Here is a 21,605-nt window from a genome sequence, read left to right as displayed (position 1 = left end):
TTAAATTCCCCCAACTGCCCTGGTGGGATTTGAACTCGTGTCTCTAGACCAATAGTTTGGGCCTCTGGATTACTGGTTTTGTAATGTTGCTGCTATGCTACCATTTCACTGTAATTGGTAGTGGGTTTATGTTATTAATGACTCGTGCTAATGATGCCAGTTAAGGAGCAGTAGCTATAATAAAAGCAAAATACTGCAGATACTGGAAATACTCAGCAAGTCTGGCAGCATCTGTGGAGAGAAAAGCAGAGTTAACATTTCAGGTCAGCGACCCTTCTTCAGAACTGGCAAATATTAGAAATGTGAAAAGTTTTTATTTATTTTATTTTATTTATTTATTTAGAGATACAGCACTGAAACAGGCCCTTCGGCCCACCGAGTCTGTGCCACCATCAACCACCCATTTATACTAATCCTGCACTAATCCCATATTCCTACCACATCCCCACCTTCCCTCAATTCCCCTACCACCTACCTATACTAGGGGCAATTTATAATGGCCAATTTACCTATCAACCTGCAAGTCTTTGGATGTGGGAGGAAACCGTAGCACCCTGCGAAAACCCACGCAGTCACAGGGAGAACTTGCAAACTCCACACAGGCAGTATCCAGAATTGAACCCGGGTCGCTGGAGCTGCGGTGCTAACCACTGCGCCACTGTGCCGCCCCTTTTAAGCAAGTAAAGTGGGAGTGGGGCAAGAGGTAACAAAGGAGAAGTGTAGATAGGACAAGGTCACAGAGAATAACCAACCAGAAGGTCATGGAGCAAAGGCAAACAATATGTTAATGGTGTGTTGAAAGACAAAGCATTCGTACAGAAAGGGTGTTAACGGACTGAGAACTGAATAGCCGCAAGTACAAACATGAAAAGAAACAGTGGGTAAGCAAACTGAACAAACTAAGATAAAATAAACACAAAAAGAAGATAAAAACAGAAAAAAAAAACTAAAAATAAAAGTAAAATGGGGGGCCCGTCATTCTCTGAAATTATTGAACTCAATGTTCAGTCCGGCAGGCTGTAGTGTGCATAATCGGTAAATGAGATGCTGTTCCTCAAGCTTGCGTTGATGTTCATTGGAACACTGCAGCAATCCCAGGGCAGAGATGTGAGTATGAGAGCAGTGGGGAGTGTTGAAATGGCAAGCAACCAGAAGGTTGGGGTCATGCTTTCGGACTGAGCAGTTGTGTTCCGCAAAGCGGTCACCCAGTCTGCGTTTGGTCTCCCCAATGTAGAGAAGACCACATTGTGAGCAGCGAATATAGTATACTACATTGAAAGAAGGAGCAGTAGCTGTTCTTTTAAGGTCAAGATGGGGAAAGGAGTCTAGATTGGCAGAACAGAACAAAGCTTGCGTGCAAGAAGAGTGGAATCGATGTAATTGCTTTTCCTAGTTGTAACTATCTGAATCTTTTTCCTGTGCACCGAGTGCTAACGACCTGGAACTTGCTGCCTGCAAGGGTGGTGGAAGTGGAGACGAAGAATGATTTCAAAAGGAAATTGGATGGGAAATAAACTTGCAGAGCTACGGGGTTAGAGTGGAGGAATGGGACTGATTGAATTTCTCTGCAGAGAGCTGGCATGGACTCAAAGGGCTGAATGGCCTCCTTCTGTGCTGTAATGACTCTATGTAAGGCTCCATAATCTATAGAATTTTGTAAGATGATCACCAACGCATCTACTATTTCCATAGCTACCTCTTACAACACTCTGGGATGTAGAATATCAGGTCCTGGGGGCTTATCAACTTTCAGCCCCATTAATTTCTCCAAAACAACAATCTTGATGCTAATTTCCTTCAATTCCTCATTCCCCCTAATTCCTTGGATATCTAATTCTCGGAGATTTCTTGTATCTTCCTCAGTGCAGACAGACACAAAGTAATCATTTAGCTTCTCTGCCATTTCTGTATTCCCCATTATAAATTCTCCTGACTCTGCCTGTAATGGACACACATTTGTCTTAGCCAAACGTTTCCTTTTTACGTACCTATAGAAGCTTTTACAGTCTGATTTTATATTTTTTTCTAGCTTACATTCATATTCTATTCTCCCTTTCATCATCAGTTTCTTCGTCCTCTTTTGCTGAATTCTAAAATCCTCCCAGTCCTCAGGTTTACTAGAATTTCTGGCAATTTTATAGGCCTTTTAATCTAATACAATCCTTAACTTCCTTTGTTATCCATGGCTGACTGCATTTAGTTTTGGGGGGTTTTGTGCCTTGAAGGTATGTATAGTTGCTGTAAACAATATAATATTTCCTTAAAGACTATCCATTGCCTATGTACTGTCATACCTTTTAATGTATTTTCCCAAACCACCTCAGCCAATTTACCCCTCATACCTTCATAATTTCCTTTGTTCAAATATAACACCCTGGCTTCAGATTGAACTAACTCACTTTCAAACATAATGTAAAATTCTATCATATTAAGGTCACTTATCCCTAAAAGTTCTTTTGCAACAAGATTATTAATTAGCTTTTTTTCATTATATAGTATTGTATCTAAAATAGCCTGTTCTCTAGTCTGTTCCTCAACATACTGCTCTAGAAAACCATTTCTAACGCACTCCAGAAACATGTCCTCCACAGCATAAGGACAGGTAAAGGAACTAAAAGCTATTTTCTTACTCCTGTAGGTCAGTGTGGCTCCATTTCTACAAACAACTTGGTAGCCAGTGTTGGCTCCAACCACAACATAACCTGCTCCTTTTGCAGACAGGGTGCTGCTGATAAGGTAGAATGGAATTATGGTGGCAAGCTACTCCCCGCCAGCCACTACACTGAGGTCAACTCCAGTGCTAGCATGGTGATGCTGCTTAACCTTGGCCTAACGAGCAGGAAAGGAGAAATTCTGATGTGCATATCTGAAGAGGAGTCTTACACAACTTTAATCAAGATCGGATGTGAGTATCATGTCATGAAGGGACTCGGAAACACACACACAAATTGCAAAGGTGGGGTTTGGTGCATTTTCTACAGTCAAATGAATTAGCATGTAAATGGGGTTGTGGTGCAAAAGGAAAGACTGATAGGCTGGAGCTCTTTTCTGTAGAAGTCTTCACTGAGAGATGACCTGATTGGGGTCTTCAAAGTTATGAAAGGATTCAATAGGCTAGTTGTAGAGAAAAAGTTTCCATTTTCATTAGAGTCCAAAACAAGTGGCCATGTATTGAATAAGGAATTCAGGAGAAATATCTTTATCCATAGAGTGGTTAGAATGTAGAAGGAATATATGAGGCAAATAGCTAGTATCATTTCTATAGGCATAATAAAGGGGTGGTAAAAGGAGGAGTTGGGCCAATGATGGACCAAAAAGGCATTTACGCATGGAGGCAGAATGTATGGCTGAGGTATTAAATGAATACTTTGCATCTCTCTTTACCAAGGAAGAACATGCTGCACAGGTCATGATGAAAGAGAAGGTAGTTGAGACACTTGAATGGTTTAAATTTCATAAAGAGGAGGTATTGGATAGGCTTGCTGTACTTAAAGTTGATGAGGCATCGAGACAGAATGAGATGCATCCAAGGATACGATGAGATGCAACCAAGGATACTGAGGGAAGTGAGAGTGGAAATTGTGGAGGCGCTGGCCATAATTTTCCATGTTTTCTTAGTCTTGGGTGGTGCCAGAGGACTGGAGAATTGAAAATGTAACACCCTTGTTCAAAAAAGGGTGTAAAAATAAACCTAGCAATTACAGGCTGTTGGTTTAACATTGGTGGTGGGGAGGTTTCTGGAAATGATAATTCGGAACAAAATGAATAGTCACTTGGACAAATGCAGGTTAATTGGCGAAAGCCAGCACTGATTTGTTAAGGGCAAATCATGTTTTAGTAACTTGCTTGAGTCCTTTAATGAGATAACCGAGAGGGTTGATGAGGGTAATGCTGTTGATGTTGTGTACATAGACTGCCAAAAGGCATTTGGTAAAGTGTCACGTAACAGGCTTGTCAGCAAAGTTAGAGCCCATGGAATAAAAGGGACAGCAGCAACATGAATACAAAGTTGGCTGAGTAACAGGAAACCGAGTCGTGGTTAATGGATGTTTTTCGGACTGAAGGAGGGTTTATAGTGTGGTTCCGCAGGGGTCGGTGTTTGGATCCCTGCACTTCCTGGTATATGTTAATGGCCTAGACCTTGGCGTACAGGACACAATTTCAAAATTTGCATATGATACAGAACTTGGAAGTATTGTGAACTGTGAGGTGGATACTATAGAATTTCTAAAGGACATAGACAGATTGGTGGAATGGGCAAACAAGTGGCAGATGAAATTTAATGCAGAGAAGTGTGAAGTGGTTAATTTTGGTAGAAAGAACGTGGAGAGACAATATTTTTAAAAAAAGGCACAATTGTAAGGGAGTGCAGGGGCAGAGGGACCTGGGTGTATATGTGCATAAATCATTGAAGGTGGCAGGACAGGTTGAGAGCGTGGTTAATAAAGCTTACAGTATCCTCGGCTTTATCAATAGGGGCACAGAGTACAAAAACAAGGAAGTTATGTTAAACTTATATAAAACACTGGTTCAGCTTCAACTGGACTATTGTGTCCAGTTCTGGGTGCTGCATTTAAGGGAAGATGTGAAGGCATTAAGAGAGGATGAAGAAAATGTTGACAGAAATGGTTCCAGGAGGAACTTCAGTTAGAAAGCTAGATTGAGAAGTTGGGACTGTTTTCCTTGGCGAAGAGGTTGGGAGGAGATTTAATAGAGGTGATCAAAATCATAAGGGTTTTGGACAGAGAGGAAAGGTAGTAACTGTTGCTATTGGTGGAAGGATCAAGAACCAGAGAGCATAGATTAAAGATAATTGGCAAAAGAGGCAATGTTGATATGAGGAAAAGCTTCTTCACACAGTGAGTAGTTAGGATCTCTAATGCAAAGCCTGAGAGTGTGGTGGAGGCAGGTTCAATTGAGGCATTCAAGAGGGCATTGGACACAGGAGAAGGTGGGGGAGTGGAACTAGGTGAATTGCTTCTTCGGAGAGCCAGCACAGACGCGACGGGCCAAATGGCTGCCTTCTGTCATGTAACCATTCTATGATTTAAGGAAAAGCTCGATAAACACAGGAGGGAGAAAGGGATCAAAGGATATGTGGTTCGGTTAGATGAAGAAGGGCAGGAAGAACCTAGTATGGAGCATAAACACCGGTATATACCAATTGAGCTGAATGGGTACTGTAAATTCCATAAGAACTGTAAGATTTGATAAGATAAATCACTGCACCTTCAGTTGCCTAGGCCCCAAGCTCTGGAATACCCTCCCTATGCCTCCCTGCCTTTCCACCTCATTTTCCTCCTTTAAGATACTCCTTAAAACCAAGTACTTTGGCCAAACTTTTGGTTATCTGACCTAATATCCCCTTTTGTGGCTCGGTGTCATATGTTGTAAAGCGCCTTGGGACATTTTATTACATTAAAGGCGCTATGCTGTCTGAACAATTTAGAAACTGGAGTTCAGATATCTGTGTTTCTGTAGTTCCTCCAGATGCCCCTCGAGATTTGGAATGTGTAACCCGGAATTTCAATACACTCATCTGTTCATGGAATCCAGGAAGAGACACAAATATAGAAACTCACTACACCGCCTGTTCTCGGTGAGTTCTCATAGCTTTACCTGGACTTGGATTATTGCTGTGTTGTCATATCGTTTTTTAAAAAAACAAGTAAGATTATTTTTAGTCAGCAGACTGTTGGACCATGAAATGTAAAACAGCTGACTCCAGAGCTTCTCTGATGTCTACACACATACACTTTCCAGAAGGACTGACCATGCAGTTAGCAGTAGAGAACCTCTGACAGGTTTCCTCCTTACCTATCTCACATCTTCTCACCTCCCTGGAGCTGGGGTATTGAGGCCAATTGCAGCTGTTCCATCTGGGACCATCAAACCCAATAATGACCAGGATTCAAAGCTAGGATCCTCTGTTTTCTGTGCCTAATGCTGCATTTATCCACTAAGCTTATAATTATCATTTTAACAAGTGTCAGAAAAAATGTCAGTTTGATGTAGAAAGATATACTGGAGGTTTACTCGGATCTGACCAGGGATGAGACACTTTACTTATGTAGAGAGGTTGGAAAGATGAGGCAGTTTAGAGGTGACTTAATAGAAGTTTTCAAGATGAGAGGTTTTAATAGAGTAGATAGAAAAAGTTATTGCTTCTCGAGAGGGTCAATAATAGATCATAGATTTAAAAAGATCTCGAGGGGACAGGAGAAATATTTTCTCAGAGAAATATTAACTCAATGGTCAGGATCTGGAACTCCACCTGAAAAAGTGGTGGAAGCTGATTCCATAAATAATTATAAAAGGGAGTTGGACATGTACATGGGGATAAGGGACTTATAGGTTAAGACAAAAAGCAGGGATATGAGACCAAGCATGACTGCTTTGTTGAAGAGCCTGCACAGGCATGACAAGCTGAATGGCTTCCTGTGTTATAATTTTCTATGCTTCAGTATTATTAACCTCATCTTTTTATCCCTATGGTTATATTAAGTATAATTTTATTTTTTATTTTTTGTCGGGTGACACTGACAAAACTGCTTTGTTATCCATTCCCCATTGCCCTGAAAATATGTACTGGGACTTCTTGAGCAATTGATTAGAACGGAGTGACTTTGCTAGTCTACTTCTGAATGCATTGAGACAACCGTGTTAATGGGGGACAGGAGTCGGGTGCAGACCAGACTAGCTAAGAGTATCAGGTTCCCTTCTCATCAAAGGCAAGTGAAACATATTGGGTTTTTATAGCAATCAAACAGCTATCATGGTCGTTTTCCCCCATAGTGCCAGCCCACAAATGATGAGATTTATTGAACACAGTTTCAAAACTTGACATGAGATTTTTAAACTTGTGATGTGAGTTTTTGCTGGTTGATTCATACCAGTTTTCTGGTTTTTGCTTTCCCTAGGAATAGCTACAGTTAGAGGTAACAGCACTGAGTATTCAACTGATTGTAGTGTTTTCTATCAGAGTTTTGTTGAATAGAAGGACTTTCCTCTTTTCTCTTTCCTCTTTGCTGCGGAACCATACTCAGTGGGGGACTGGGATAAGGCCGCTTAACCTCATTTCACGTCAGGCTCTTGCAGACCTTCATCGGAAGGTGAAACAAAAACAAAAACAGAAAGTTCTGTAAATACTCCGAAGATCAGGCAGCATTTGTGGAGAGAAAACAGAGTTGACTTTTCGAGTCAGATATCACTTCTTCAGGTGAAAGGCCAGTATGTAAGTCATTGCTAATACAGGGCGAGCATTTTCAATTTAGACACCCTGAGAAAGCTCTGACTGCATGTTCCATCCAGCAGTCTGACCAGGTTTCTACAGGGAGAAATATCATAAGCTCGCCATCTTAGTCGGCTCAATGGCTGATTGACAGACAACACTGAGTTTGGTAGGCTTTGTATGTGCTAATTAAATATCTTTTTAGTTAAGAAAAGAACTGAAGGCCCAACTTGCATTTAAATAGCACCATATCACATCTTAAAGTGCTTTACAACCAGTGAAGAACTTTTAAAGTGTGATCACTGTCATTATTTAGTGAAATGCGACAGCCAGTTTACACACAGCAAGGTCCCACAAATAGCAATGAGGTGGTCGCCACACTACCAGAAGGACGTGGAGGCTTTGGAGAGGGTACGGAGGAGGTTTACCAGGATGTTGCCTTGTCTGGAGGGCATTAGAGGTTGGAAAAACTCGGATTGTTTTCACTGGAACGGTGGAGGTGGAGGGGCGACATGATAGAGGTTTACAAAGTTATGAGCGGCATGGACAGAGTGGATAGTCAGAAGCTTTTTCCCAGGGTGGAAGAGTCAGTTACTAGGGGACATAGGTTTAAGGTGCGAGGGGAAAAGTTTAGAGGGGATGTGCGAGGCAAGTTTTTTACACAGAGGGTGGTGAGTGCCTGGAACTTGCTGCCAGGGGAGGTGGTGGAAGCAGATACGATAGCGACGTTTAAGAGACATCTTGACAAATATATGAACAGGAAGGGAATAGAGGGATATGGGCCCCGGAAGTGCAGAAGGTGTTAGTTTCGGCAGGCATCAAGATCGGCGCAGGCTTGGAGGGCCGAATGGCCTGTTCCTGTGCAGTACTGTTCTTTGTTCTTTTGTTCTAATCTGTTTTTGTTGGTGCTGTTTGAGACACCAGTGATGCTCAGGACACAGGGAGAACTCAGTGCTCCTTTTCAAGTAGTGCTATGGAATCTTTAAAATTCACTTCAACAGGTAGCCTGGGTATTATTGTAACATTTTGTTCCGAAGTTGACACTGTAGCACTCCCTCAGTACTGCACTGTCAGCTGATATTATGTGCTGAAGTCTTGGAGTGATACTTGAACCATAACCTTTTGATTAAAGGTCAGATTAGTACCGATACAGCTAAGCTGACATTTTAATTTGCTGCTTGACTAAAATATGTTCATTTTTTCCCCTTTTATTTATTTATTACAATTGACTGCGCTTGTGAAGCCGTTTTGTACCAGTCATATTCTACAAAGGGCAATGAGACAAATGACTAGTGGATCTGTTTTCTGGTCACGTGGATTCATGTACAGGGGGATGGTAGCTTTTTTTTATTTGTTCATGAGATGTAGGCATCGCTGGCAAGGCCAGCTTTTTTTGCCCATCCCCAGTTGTCCTTAAGAAGGTGGTGGTGAGCTGCCTTCTTGAACCACTGCAGTCCATGTGGTGTGGGTACATCCACAGTGCTCTTAAGGAGGGAGTTCTAGGATTTTCATCCAGCGACAGTGAAGGAACGGTGATCTATTTCCAAGTCAGGATGGTGTCTAACATGGAGGGGAACTTGAAGGTGGTGGTGTTCCCATGCATTTGCTGCCCTTGTCATTTTAGGTTGGGTTCTGTAACGTGCGGCTCTGGAGTTGCACGAAACATCTCATTTGCAGCTCCCAGCCTTTTCCAGATGGATTGCGTTAATGTGAAAAAAAGCCATAAAAATTATGTCAGCGAAAGTATGAGCTGTGTTTTTACTGTAGGGATTAAACGCTAATCATTATGCTGCACTTTATGGTTTCAAATGCTTATTTTAATGAAAATTATCATAGTTTTCTAAAGAGACTTGTTTGAATGGCATAGCTACAGCATGGTTATAGAGAATTCCTTTGGTTCAAGGAACAAGTTTTACAGTTGCGAACATGATTGTTTCTAATGTAGCTGAGTTGATAAATTAGAAGCTTTTTTAATCAAGTCAATACAAAGAACAAAGAAAATTACAGCACAGGAACAGGCCCTTCGGCCCTCCAAGCCTGCGCCGATCCAGATCCTCTATCTAAACATGACGCCTATTTTCTAAGGGTCTGTATCTCTTTACTTCATGCCCATTCATGTATCTGTCTAGATACATCTTAAAAGACGCTATCGTGCCCGCGTCTACCACCTCCGCTGGCAACGCGTTCCAGGCACCCACCACCCTCTGCGTAAAGAACTTTCCACGCATATCCCCCCCTAAACTTTACCCCTCTCACTTTGAACTCGTGACCCCTAGTAATTGAATCCCCCACTCTGGGGAAAAAGCTTCTTGCTATCCAACCTGTCTATACCTCTCATGATTTTGTACACCTCAATCAGGTCCCCCCTCAACCTCCGTCTTTCTAATGAAAATAATCCTAATCTACTCAACCTCTCTTCATAGCTAGCGCCCTCCATACCAGGCAACATCCTGGTGAACCTCCTCTGCACCCTCTCCAAAGCATCCACATCCTTTTGGTAATGTGGCGGCCAGAACTGCACGCAGTATTCCAAATGTGGCCGAACCAAAGTCCTATACAACTGTAACATGACCTGCCAACTCTTGTACTCAATACCCCGTCCGATGAAGGAAAGCATGCCGTATGCCTTCTTGACCACTCTATTGACCTGCGTTGCCACCTTCAGGGAACAATGGACCTGAACACCCAAATCTCTCTGTACATCAATTTTCCCCAGGACTTCTCCATTTACTGTATAGTTCACTCTTGAATTGGATCTTCCAAAATGCATCACCTCGCATTTGCCCTGATTGAACTCCATCTGCCATTTCTCTGCCCAACTCTCCAGTCTATCTATATTCTGCTGTATTCTCTGACAGTCCCCTTCACTATCTGCTACTCCACCAATCTTAGTGTCGTCTGCAAACTTGCTAATCAGACCACCTATACTTTCCTCCAAATCATTTATAGTTGAAAAAGTTGTCCCAATTCTATGCTGTTTGTTATAGTTTGTTTTAAAGATGACTTTACAGACAAAATCATAATTTAAAAAAGTCAAATAATGCAATAATTCAAAGTTAGGTCTATTTTAATTTTTTTTCCTATCGATACATTAATCCATTACATGTATTCTATTTATTATATATGCAAATTATTCTATTGGAGACACGTGGCAACTTGCCAAGTATTTGGTTTAGAAATGCCCAAATTTTGTGTTGCAGCTCTCAATAGTTTTTATTATTGGCAAAATTTTTAAAAATGGCTCTTCAGGTTAAAAAAAAAAGGTTTCTGACCCCTGTTTTAGGTGGCAGTGGCCATGGGTTTGGAAGGTGCTGTCAAAGGAAACCTTGATGAGTTGCTTTAGTGCATCTTGTAGATGGTATACATTGCTACCACTGTGCGCCAGTGTCACACATCATCCTGACTGACAAATACATCGCCATTCCTTTACTGTCGCTGGGTCAAAATCCTCGGCCTCTCTCCCTAATAGCACTGTGGGTGTACCTACACCAGTTGGATTGAAGCGGTTCAAGAAGGCAGCTCATCACCATCTTCTTGAAGGCAATTGGGGATGGCCAATAAATATTGGCCTTGCTAACAACACTGAATCCCAAGAACGAATAAAAAAAAATTCCTGGGGGATCATGAACTAGGACGATAATGAACTACGAAACTGGGCGAACTTGCTAGCACCCAGTAGCACCATCCACTGGTGTTGGCCGAGGCAGTTGGTGGAACTCTCACCTCTTGAGTCAGACGTTCGTGGGTTCACGCCTACTCCAGAGACGTGAGCACATAATGCAGGTTGACATTCCCGTGAGGTTCCGTCTTTCAGATGAGACCTTAATTTGAGGTTTGTTGGATGTAAAAGATCCCATGGCACTGCTTTGAAGAAATGCAGGGGAATTTTCCATGGCCATCATTTATCCCTCAACCAACATTACTAAGACCGATTATTTGGTCATTTTCACAATGCTGTTTGTGGAATCTTGCTCTGTTCAAATTGGCTTCTACATTTCTGACATTACAGCAGTGACTCCACTTCAAAAAATGTACTCAATTGGCTGTAACATACTTTGGCATGTCCTGAGGTTGTGGAAGGTGCTATAGAAATGCAAGTCTGTTTTTCATGATGAAGAGAGGATCAGACTTTGTTATGATGCCCTTGTAATCAGTTCATCTTCAAAGTGATTTGAATGCTACTTGGGTGAAGTGCTAGATGGCATCGTGATTCAGCCTGGATGTGGAAAGCAAGGGAGAGAATTCCACACGGTAGTTGCTTTTTAAAAACGTACAATTAAATAATTTCTCCCTTTCTTCTTAGGTCACCAAGGGAATGCACCGAGGTGGGAACTAATAATTTCGTCGAACGTGACTTTTTCGTGTTCAATGATTTATTATTACAGATAACTGCTATTAATGATCTGGGCACACAGAAATCTGAAGAGTTTCGAATGACGGAAAGTGACTTTGGTAAATATCAGAAGCACTTCATTTTTAACTTGATTCAGAGCCTTCACTTCATGCTATGTGCATGAATGTAATTATAGAATATATAATTTAGTTTTGTTTTTATGGGCACAGTTCACACATAATCAGGTTACTTTGCATTAAGTTATACTGTATTAAGTGGGTAAAAGGTTAAGAATTACAATCGCAACCGTTCTCATACGAGTTCGTGTAATGGACTTATATTGAATTCCTTTCTACGCTATTTCAATACAGATGTTAACTCATCCATTTTCAATAGGTCAACACCACTGCTAAAGCTGTGCAGAGCAGAATTTGCTACAGTCCATTAAGCATTCATACAAGAACAGTACCAATCATTATGTCTACCCTGCAGTGTCTTGTTAAGAGTGAATTATTCCAGAGCAAGTTTAGTTTCGAGATACAGCACTGAAACAGGCCCTTCGGACCACCGAGTCTGCGCCGACCATCAACCACCCATTTATACTAATCCTACACTAATTCCATATTCCTACCACATCCCCACCTGTCCCTATATTTCCCTACCACCTACCTATACCAGGGGCAATTGCTAATGGCCAATTTACCTATCAACCTGCAAGTCTTTGGCATGTGGGAGGAAACCCATGCAGACACAGGGAGAACTTGCAAACTCCACACAGGCAGTACCCAGAATTGAACCCGGGTCGCTGGAGCTGTGAGGCTGCGGTGCTAACCACTGCGCCACTGTGCTGCCCAAGTTGTATGGCTCATTCTCAGAGGGTGAAGTGCATTTGTGTATATTTGAGTTTCATCAGTGTCTGCCCACCCAATATTGCAGGTCACACAAGTTGCAATGGTTTGCACTTGAAAAAATAGTTCTTTTCTAAAGAGTGAAGAGAATGGTAGAATTGTGGTGTAAGATTCGATAAGGTAGGGGTGGTTGATGCCCTCTTCTAAGATGGCAACAGACTTGACAGCACAAAGCTTGTTGTGAATTGACTTTATTGAGATAAAGGTGTTAAGTTTTCAGATAAACTAGTCACAAACGCAGGCAGTGATTAACAGCGTAACACAGATATTACCTGTATTATAGAGACTGGATGGCAAAGCACACAACTCCTCTTTTTTTTTTCTTGCAGCTTTTGGTCTTCAAGTTTTTGGTCGGTCTCTCTCTTGTCTCTTGTTCGAAAATTCTCTGCCATACAGTGTCAAAGACAAGAGTTGTTTTATCCTGGGAGCTTTCCAATTAACTCTCCCCTCTCCCAATCAGAGAGGGAACCTCATAGTAACCCATAAACTTCTAACAGGACTAGACAGGCACGGAGGATGTTCCTGATGGCTGGGGAGTCCAGAACCAGGTGTCACAGTCTCAGCATACGGGGTATGCCATTTAGAACCGGGATGAGGAGAAATTTCTTCACTCAGAGGGTGATGAACCTTTGGAATTCTCTACCGCAGAAGGCAGTGGAGGCCAAGTCATTACATATATTCAAGAAGGGAATAGATATATTTCTTAATGCCAAAAGGATCAAGGGATATTGGGCGAAAGTGGGAACAGGGTACTAAATTAGACAATCAGCCATGTTCTTTTTTGATTGTCGGAGAAGGGCCGAATGGCCTACTCCTGCTCCTATTTTCTATGTCTATGTTTCTATTGGTCTTGTATTAAAGGATGCTTTTCTTAACCAGCCAAGAATCATCTTGTGATGGTTGCTCACCTTTCCGATTTGTGCAAGTAGTATCCCTTTGTATTGACTACTTCATCTCAATGCTTTTACATTTCAAGGATGCCTTTCTCACTATGAGACAAATCTACAGAAGCTGTTTTTGCTGTCAGCTCTCAAGGTCTCGCCCTTTTGCTACAAGTAAACATTTTAAAACTTGACATAATCTCCCAGAATCACTGTACTTTGACATCTTGTCAAGACTCTGTGCTAGTTCCTAAGTTTTTCCACTTGAACCATACTACAAAGAAGGGTTCTAATAAAGCTAAATGTTGGTTTGTGATAAGTTAGTTAGTTTATAATAGCTGGATTTTAACAATTAGTACTCTGAGTAGTAACTTTTAGTAACCAAAATAATCTTACTGGTAATGTTAATGGACTAGTAATCCAGAGTTCAGGACTAATTAGTAAAAATCCCACCACAGCAGCTGGGGGCAATTTAAATTTATTCAGTAAATCTGGAATATAAAGCTACTTTCAGTAATGATGATTGTGAAACCAGCAGATTGTCGTTAAAAACCCATCTGGTTCACTAATGTCCTTCAAGGAAGAAAATCAGCTGTCCTTACTTGGTCTGTGACTCCAGACCCACAGAGGTTGATGCTTAACTACCTTCTGAAATGGCCTAGCAAGCCACTCGGCTATATCAAACTGCTACAGAAAAGTCGAATAAGGATAAAACAGGACGGACCACCTGGCGCACCCTCAATTGACTCCCTCTAACATCTGGGGACTTGTGCCATAATTGGGAGAGCTGTCCCACAAACAAGTCAAGCAATAGCTTGACATAACGAATCATACCATACAGTCAATGTCCCAGAAGCAGAAAGGCATCCTATTGACCAGAAACTTAACTGGACCAGCCATATAAATAGTGTGGCTACAAGAGCAGGTCAGAGGCTGGGAATTCTGTGGGGAGTAACTCATCTCCTGACACCAATGCCCCCCTCCCAAAAGCATGTCCACCATCTACAAGGCACAAGTCAGAATTGTGATGGAATACTCCCTACTTGTCTGGATGAGTGCAGCTCCAACAACACTCAAGAAGCTCAACACCATCCAGGGCAAAGCAGCCTGCTTGTTAAACACCCCATCCACCACCTTTAACATTCACTCTCTCTACCACCTGCGCATCTTGGCTGCATTGAGTACCATATACAAGATACACTGCAGCAACTCATCAAGGATCCTTTGACAGCACCTTCCAAATCTGTGACCTCTATCACCTAGAAAAGAACAGAGGCAGCAGATGCATAGGAATGCCACCTCCTGCAAGTTCCCCTCCAAGCCCCACACCATCCTGACTTGGCGCTATATCGCTGTTCCTTCACTGTCTGTCTCTGGGTCGAAATCCTAGAATTCCATCCCTAACAGCACTGTGGGTGTACCAACAGTTCAAGAAGTACCGCCTTCTCAAAGCCAGTTTGTGATGGGTAATAAATGCTGGCCGAGCCGCGATGCTCACATCCTATGAACAAATTAAAAAAATAAATTAACTCAGCATGTGGTCTGCTCAGTATAGTTGACTCTCTTTAGACTTTATTGTTAATCTGTTTGTATTTCAGTGTTTCAGCCATACACACCAGAAGTCCTCAGGGTGTTTAAAGGTCCGTCTGACTTCCAGTTGACTGTGGAATGGCATGAAGGTGGTGCAATATATGGGCTGGATTTGAAACTGATCTTCCAAATTCAGGTGCTCTGGACATACAAAATGCAGGAGGTCTGGAGGGTAAGTGAAATGTTAATTCTATACTTGGAGAATTAGTACCCATCATTGTACCGTTATTTGAAAAACCTTGATGTAGCCAATAATATAGTTCTGGTCTTGACCTGCAGGTGCCAGAGGTTTTCAGTTCTCTTCTCTCCTGTTCTGTAAGAGCTGGCCTGTAACGGAGTACCTTTCCACTAGGTGAATTTAGACTGTAAGCACCCTGAGGCTAATTAACCATGGGCAGGTATCCCAGCTGATCCTGCAATCTGTACATGTGACTTCGCAGGAATTACCAGGAGCGAGAACCTTGATTCATATTTTATTTGTTCCTTCTGGCTAGGGGTGCTGAAGCAAATTGAAGCACTCCAGCTGTTGAGTTAACTGAGATCAGCTTTAAATATAAACTAAAGGGTACAATTCTAAAGTCGGAGCAGAGGAACCTGGAGTATATGCGCACAAATCATGGAAGGTTGCAGGGCAGGTTGAGAAAACAGTTAATAAAGCAAACTGGATCCCGGGCTTTATACCTGTATAAAATACTGCTTCGGCCTCAATGGGAGTATTGTGTCCAGTTCTCCACACCACACTTTCAGACTTACCTGGGATAGCGGAGAGGCACTGAACCTGCGAGGAAATGCACTGGAGAGGGAGAGTATAAATCCAGCTCAAGCCTCAGGGCCGACACATACCTGGGAGAGCGGAGAGGCAGGCTGGCTGGAAGTCGGCACGAGCTGGGTTTGATGGAAGAGTGAAAAAAAATCTAACGGTGACATCACAGGAAAGTGGTAAAGTGATTGGTTAGTAGAGGCATTAATTAAAATGTTATTTTAAAAGTAATTAAATAATTAATCAAATAGTTAATTAAAATACAATAAAGATGGCAGGGCAGGAGATGTGTTGCAGCCAGAGCATGTGGGAGCTGTTGGACACCAGTGTGATCCAAGGCAACCACATCTGCAGTAAATTTCTGAGGCTCAAGGAACTTGGGATAAAAGGGAATGAGCTGCAAGCTGAGTTACGGACACTGTGATGCATCAGGGAGGGGGAGGGTTACCTGAACACTTTGTTCCAGAAGGCAGTCACACTACATAGGATGGCATCTTCTGATTTGCTCAGTGGTCAGGAACAGGAGGGTGTGACTGAGACAGAAGGAAGAAGTCGAGAAGCCTCATCCCTTGAAATTGCCAAATAGGTTTGCGGTTCTTCAGCTTGTATGGATGAGAGTAAGGGCAAGAGAGCAAGATAGCAATAAGGAAATTGATAACCTGAGTGCGGCAAGGAGAGAAGATTGGAAGGAAGCAAAATTGGTAACAGGAAGTAGAAGGGTAGTAATTGAAATTAGAAGACAGACTAAGTGAAGGTAAGTATCAAATAGGATCAGAATGTGGAATAATGTTAAAAAGAAAAGTTAAGGGCACTCTATCTGAATGCACACAGCATTGGCAACAAGGTAGATAATTTGAAGGCACAAATAGTGGCAAATGGATATGATTTAATTGCCATTGCAGAGATGAGGTTACAAGGTGACCAAGACTGGGAACTGAATATTCAAGGATATTTATCATTTAGGAAGGATAGGCAAAAAGGAAAAGGAGGTGGGGTAGCACTCTTAATAAGGGGGGAGATCAGTACGTTAGTGAGAGCGGATCTTAGATTGAAGTATCAAGGTGTAGAATCAATTTGGGTAAAGCTAAGAAACAGCAAGGAGCAGCAAACGTTGGTGGAAATTGTTTATAGGCCACGAAACAGTAGTGGTAATGTTGGGCATGGTATAAATCAGGAAAGTAGAGACGCATGTAACATGGGCAATACAGTAATAATGGGCAAGTTCAATTGCAGGAAAAATGGGCGAGTTCGATTTACATATAGACTGTGTTAACCTAATCAGCATTAATGCTATGGAGGATAAATTCCTGGAGTGTGTATGAGATGGGTTTCTGGAGTGGTATGTTGAAGAACCAATTAAGGACTGGGCTATTTTAGATTAGTATTATGTAGTGAGAAATTAATAACCTTTCTGGAAAGGAACCTTTGGGTTTTTTTTAGTTTGTCGTGGGGTGTGGGTTTTGCTGGCTAGGCCAGCATTTATTACCCATCCCTAATTGCCCTTGAACTGAGTGGCTTGCTAGGCCATTTCAGAGGACAGTTAAGATTGCTGTGGGTCTGGAGTCACATAGGCCAGACCAGGTAAGGATGGCAGATTTCCTTCCCAAAAGAACATTAGTGAACCAGATGGGTTTTTTACAACAATCGACAAGGGTTTCATATCAGTATTAGACTAGCTTTTTAATTCCTGATTTATGAATTGAATTCAAATTTCACCATCTGCCGTGGTGGGATTCAAACCCATGTCCCTGGAGCATTAGCCTGGGCTCTGGATTACTAGTCCAGTGACATTACCACTATGTCACTGCCTCGCCGTTAGAAATAGTGATCATAATATGACAGAATTGTACATTAAGTTTGAAAGTGGTTATAGTTCATTCTGAAACTAGAGTCTTAAATCTGAACAAAGGAAACTATGAAGATATGAAGGGCTATGGTGGATTGGGAAAATACACCAAAAGATTTGACAGTAAACAGGCAATGAGTCATACAGCACAGAAACAGGCCCTTCGGCCCATTGTGTCTGTGCTGGCCATCAAGCACCTAACTATTCTAATCCCATTTTCCAGCACTTGGCCCGTAGCCTTGTATGCTATGGCGTTTCAAGTGCTCATCTAAATACTTCTTAAATGTTGTGAGCGTTCCTGCCTTAACCATCTCTTCAGGCAGTGTGTTCCAGATTCCAACCACCCTTTGGGTAAAAGCATTTTTCCTCTAATTCCCTCTAAACTTCATGCCCCTTACCTTAAATCCGTGCCCCTTGGTTCTTGACCCCTCCGCTAAGGGAAAAAGTTTCTTCCTGTCTAACCTATCAACGCCCCTCATAATTTTGTATACCTCAGTCATGGTATTTAAACAAGTATTACATGGTCTAAAACAAATTTACATTCCTCTAAGACACAAAAAACCTAACAGGAAAGGTGAATCAACCATGGCTAACAAAAGAAGTTAAATATTGAATTGGATCAAAGGAAGTGGTTTATAAGATTACCAGAAATGGTAAGCCCAAGGATTGGGAGCAATTCATAATCCATCAAAGGAGGACCAAGAAATTGATAAAGGGAAAAGAGAATATGAATGCAAGCTAGCGCGAAACATAAAGGCGTCTGTAAAAGCTTCTTTTGGTATGTGAAAAGGAAAAGATTAGCAAGGACAAATGTGTGTCCATTATAGGTAGAGAATTTGTTGTGGAGAATGGGGTAATGTTGGAAAGAGTAAACAATTACTTTGTATCTGTCTTCATGGAGGAAGATACAAAAAATCTCCCAGAAATACTAGGGAACCAAGGGACTTGTAAAAATGAAGAACTGAAAGAAATTAGTATCAATTTTTCGAGTACTACCTCTTTATTAATTGGATTGAAAGTTGATAAATCCCCTGGACTAGATGAACTACATCCCAGAGTATTGAAGGAGGTGGCTATAGAGATAGTGGATGCTTTCAAAATTCTGTAGGTTCTGGTAGGGCTCTTGCAGACTGGAAAGTAGCAAATGTAACGCCACTGTTTAAGAAAGGAGGGGGAGCGGAAACAGGGAACCACAGATCCATTAGTTTGATGTCAGTAGTTGGGAAATTGTTAGAATCTATTACAAAGGATGTGATAACTGGACACTTAGAAAATAATGAAGTGATTGGGCAGAGTTAACATGGATTTATGAAAGGGAAATCATGTTTGACAAATTTGTTGGAGTTTTTTAAGGATGTTACTAACAGAATTGATAAAGGGGAGTCGGTGGACATGGTGTAGTTGGATTTTCAGAAGGCTTTTAATAAGGTCCCACACAGGAGGTCAGTAAACAAAATTTGAGCACATGAGATTGGGGGTAGTATACTACAATGGATTGAGAATTGATTAACACACAGAAAACAAAGAGTAGGAATAAACAGGTCATTCTCAGGATGGCAGGCTGTTTGTTACTAGTGGGATACCGCAAGGGTCAGTGTGTGGGCTGCACTGTTCACAATCGATATAAATGATTTGGATGTGGAGACCAAATTTGCTGATGACACAAAAGTAAGTGGGAATGTAAGTTGTGAGGAGTATGCAAGGAGGCTTCAAGGGGATTTGGACAGGCTAAGTGAATGGGCAAGAACGTGGCAGATGGAATATAATGTGAATAAGTGTGAAGTGATCCACTTTGGTCGAAAAAAACAGCAAAGCGGAGTATTTCTTAAATGGTGAGAGGTTGGGAAGTGTTGATGCCCAAAGGGACCTGGGTGTCCTTGTTCATCAGTCACTGAAAGCTAGTATGCAGGTGCAGCAAGCAATTGGGAAGTCGCATGGTATGTTGGCCTTCACTGCAGTGGAATTTGAGTATAGGAGTAAAGATGCCTTGCTGCAATTGTATAGAGCCTTGGTGAGACAGAACCTGGAGTATTGTGAACAGTTTTGGTCTCCTTATCTAAGGAAAGGTCACAAGTCGTGGGAGTCAGTTGCCAGCGATCGCCAGTGCTGGCGGGCAACCATAAAGGCGGGACTAAAGCATGGCGAGTCGAAGAGACTTAGCAGTTGGCAGGAAAAAACTCAAGCGCAAGGAGAGAGCCAACTGCGTAACAGCCCTGTCACCCAATTTTATCTGCAGCACCTGTGGAAGAGTCTGCCACTCTAGAATTGGCCTTTATAGCCACTCCAGGCGCTGCTTCACAAACCACTGACCACCTCTAGGCGCTTATCCATTGTCTCTCAAGACAAGGAGGCCAAAGAAGAAGATCTAAGGGAAGGTATACTTGTCATAAAAGGAATGCAAAGGAGATTCACCAGATTAATCCCTGGGATGGAGAGATTGAGGAAACTGGGCCTGTATTCACTAGCGTTTCAAAGAACGAAAGGTGATCTCATTGAAACTTAAAAAAAATTCTTACAGGGCGTGACAGGATGGATGTAGATAGATGTTTCCCCTAGCTGGTGAGTCTAGAACCAGAGGACATAGTCTCAGAATAAGGAGGTTAGGCCATTTAAGCCTGCGATGAAGAGGAATTTCTTCACTCAGAGGGTGGTGAATCTTTGGAATTCTCTACCCCAGAGAACTGTGGTAGCTCAATCACTGAGCATGTTCAAGACAGAAATTGATAGACATCTGAATACTAGTGACATAAGGGATATGGGGATAGTGTGGGAAACTGACATTGAGGTAGATGATCAGCCATGATCTAATTGAATGGCGGAGCAGGCTTGACAGGCTGAATGGCCTACTCCTGCTTTTATGTTCCTGGAAGGATGTTGAAAAGGGTGCAGAAGAGATTCACGAGAATGGTTCTAGGGATGAAGAACTTCAGTTATGTGGATAGGTTGGAGAAGCTGGGGCTGTTCTCCTTGTAGAAGAGGAGATTTGTAAGAGTTCAAAATCATGAGGGATTGGGGCAGAGTAGATAAGGAGAAACTGTTCCCATTGGTGGAATAAGGTGGCAAAAGAAGCAATGGTGAAATGAGGAAAAGCTTTTTTACACAACAAGTAGTTAGGATCTTGAATGCACTGTCTGAGTGTGTGGTGAAGGCAGATTGAATTGAGGGCTTCGAAAGAAAATTTGATTATTATCTGAAGAGAAATAATTGCAGGGCTATGAGAAAAAGGCAGTGGAGTGGGATAAGGTGAATTGCTCTTGCAGAGAGCTGGCACAGACATGATGAGCGTAATGGCCTCCTTCTGTGCTGTAACCATTCTTTGATTCATATAACGTTCTGAAGAAAGAATTTGCATTTATATCCTGGGCTTTATAAATGTTTAGTTTTAGTTTAGTTTTTTTTTTAGTTTAGTGATACAGCACTGAAACAGGCCCTTTGGCCCACCGAGTCTGTACCGACCATCAACCACCCATTTATACTAATCCTACACTAATTCCATATTCCTACCACATCCCCACCTGTCCCTATATTTCCCTACCACTTAGCTATACTAGGGACAATTTATAATGGCCAATGTACCTATCAACCTGCAAGTCTTTGGCATGTGGGAGGAAACCGGAGCACCCGGAGGAAACCCACGCAGACACAGGGAGAACTTGCAAACTCCGCACAGGCAGTACCCAGAATTGAACACGCTGGAGCTGTGAGGCTGCGGTGCTAACCACTGCGCCACAGTGCCGCCCAATGGACTGTGAGAGTGGGGTGGAGGCAGATTCAATCATGGCTTTTAAAAGAGAATTAAATAATTATCTGAAGAGAAAAATTTTGCAGAGCTGCAGGAAAAAGGCAAGGGAGTGGGACTAGCTGAGTTGCTCTTACAAAGAGCTGGCACAGACACAATGGGCTGAATGGCCTCCTTCTGTGCTCTAGCTATTCTATGATTTGAATATGTTTTCCATGACAACTGGATATCCAAAGCACTTTACAGCCAATGCAGTACTTTTTGCAGTGTAAACCTTGATCCAAACATGGATAAAAGAACTGAATTCCAGAGCTGAG

General features: G+C 42.1%; 1 protein-coding gene across 4 annotated transcripts in view; it reads left to right on the top strand.

Moving 5' to 3' along the window:
• Window positions 1-21,605, top strand: part of LOC137368889 (leukemia inhibitory factor receptor-like) — a 292,925-nt gene that overhangs the window by 190,577 nt on the left and 80,743 nt on the right. For all 4 annotated transcript variants that reach the window (XM_068029136.1, XM_068029137.1, XM_068029138.1 and 1 more), the window contains 4 exons: window positions 2,639-2,905; window positions 5,482-5,599; window positions 11,535-11,683; window positions 14,952-15,115. In XM_068029136.1, the coding sequence (XP_067885237.1) occupies window positions 2,639-2,905; window positions 5,482-5,599; window positions 11,535-11,683; window positions 14,952-15,115 (698 nt within the window). The remainder of the gene's footprint in view (window positions 1-2,638; window positions 2,906-5,481; window positions 5,600-11,534; window positions 11,684-14,951; window positions 15,116-21,605) is intronic.

The sequence above is a fragment of the Heterodontus francisci genome, chromosome 4, assembly GCF_036365525.1.
Source record: "Heterodontus francisci isolate sHetFra1 chromosome 4, sHetFra1.hap1, whole genome shotgun sequence".
In the NCBI taxonomy this organism is placed as follows: Eukaryota; Metazoa; Chordata; class Chondrichthyes; order Heterodontiformes; family Heterodontidae; genus Heterodontus; species Heterodontus francisci.
This window is presented reverse-complemented; position numbering and strand designations above follow the sequence as displayed.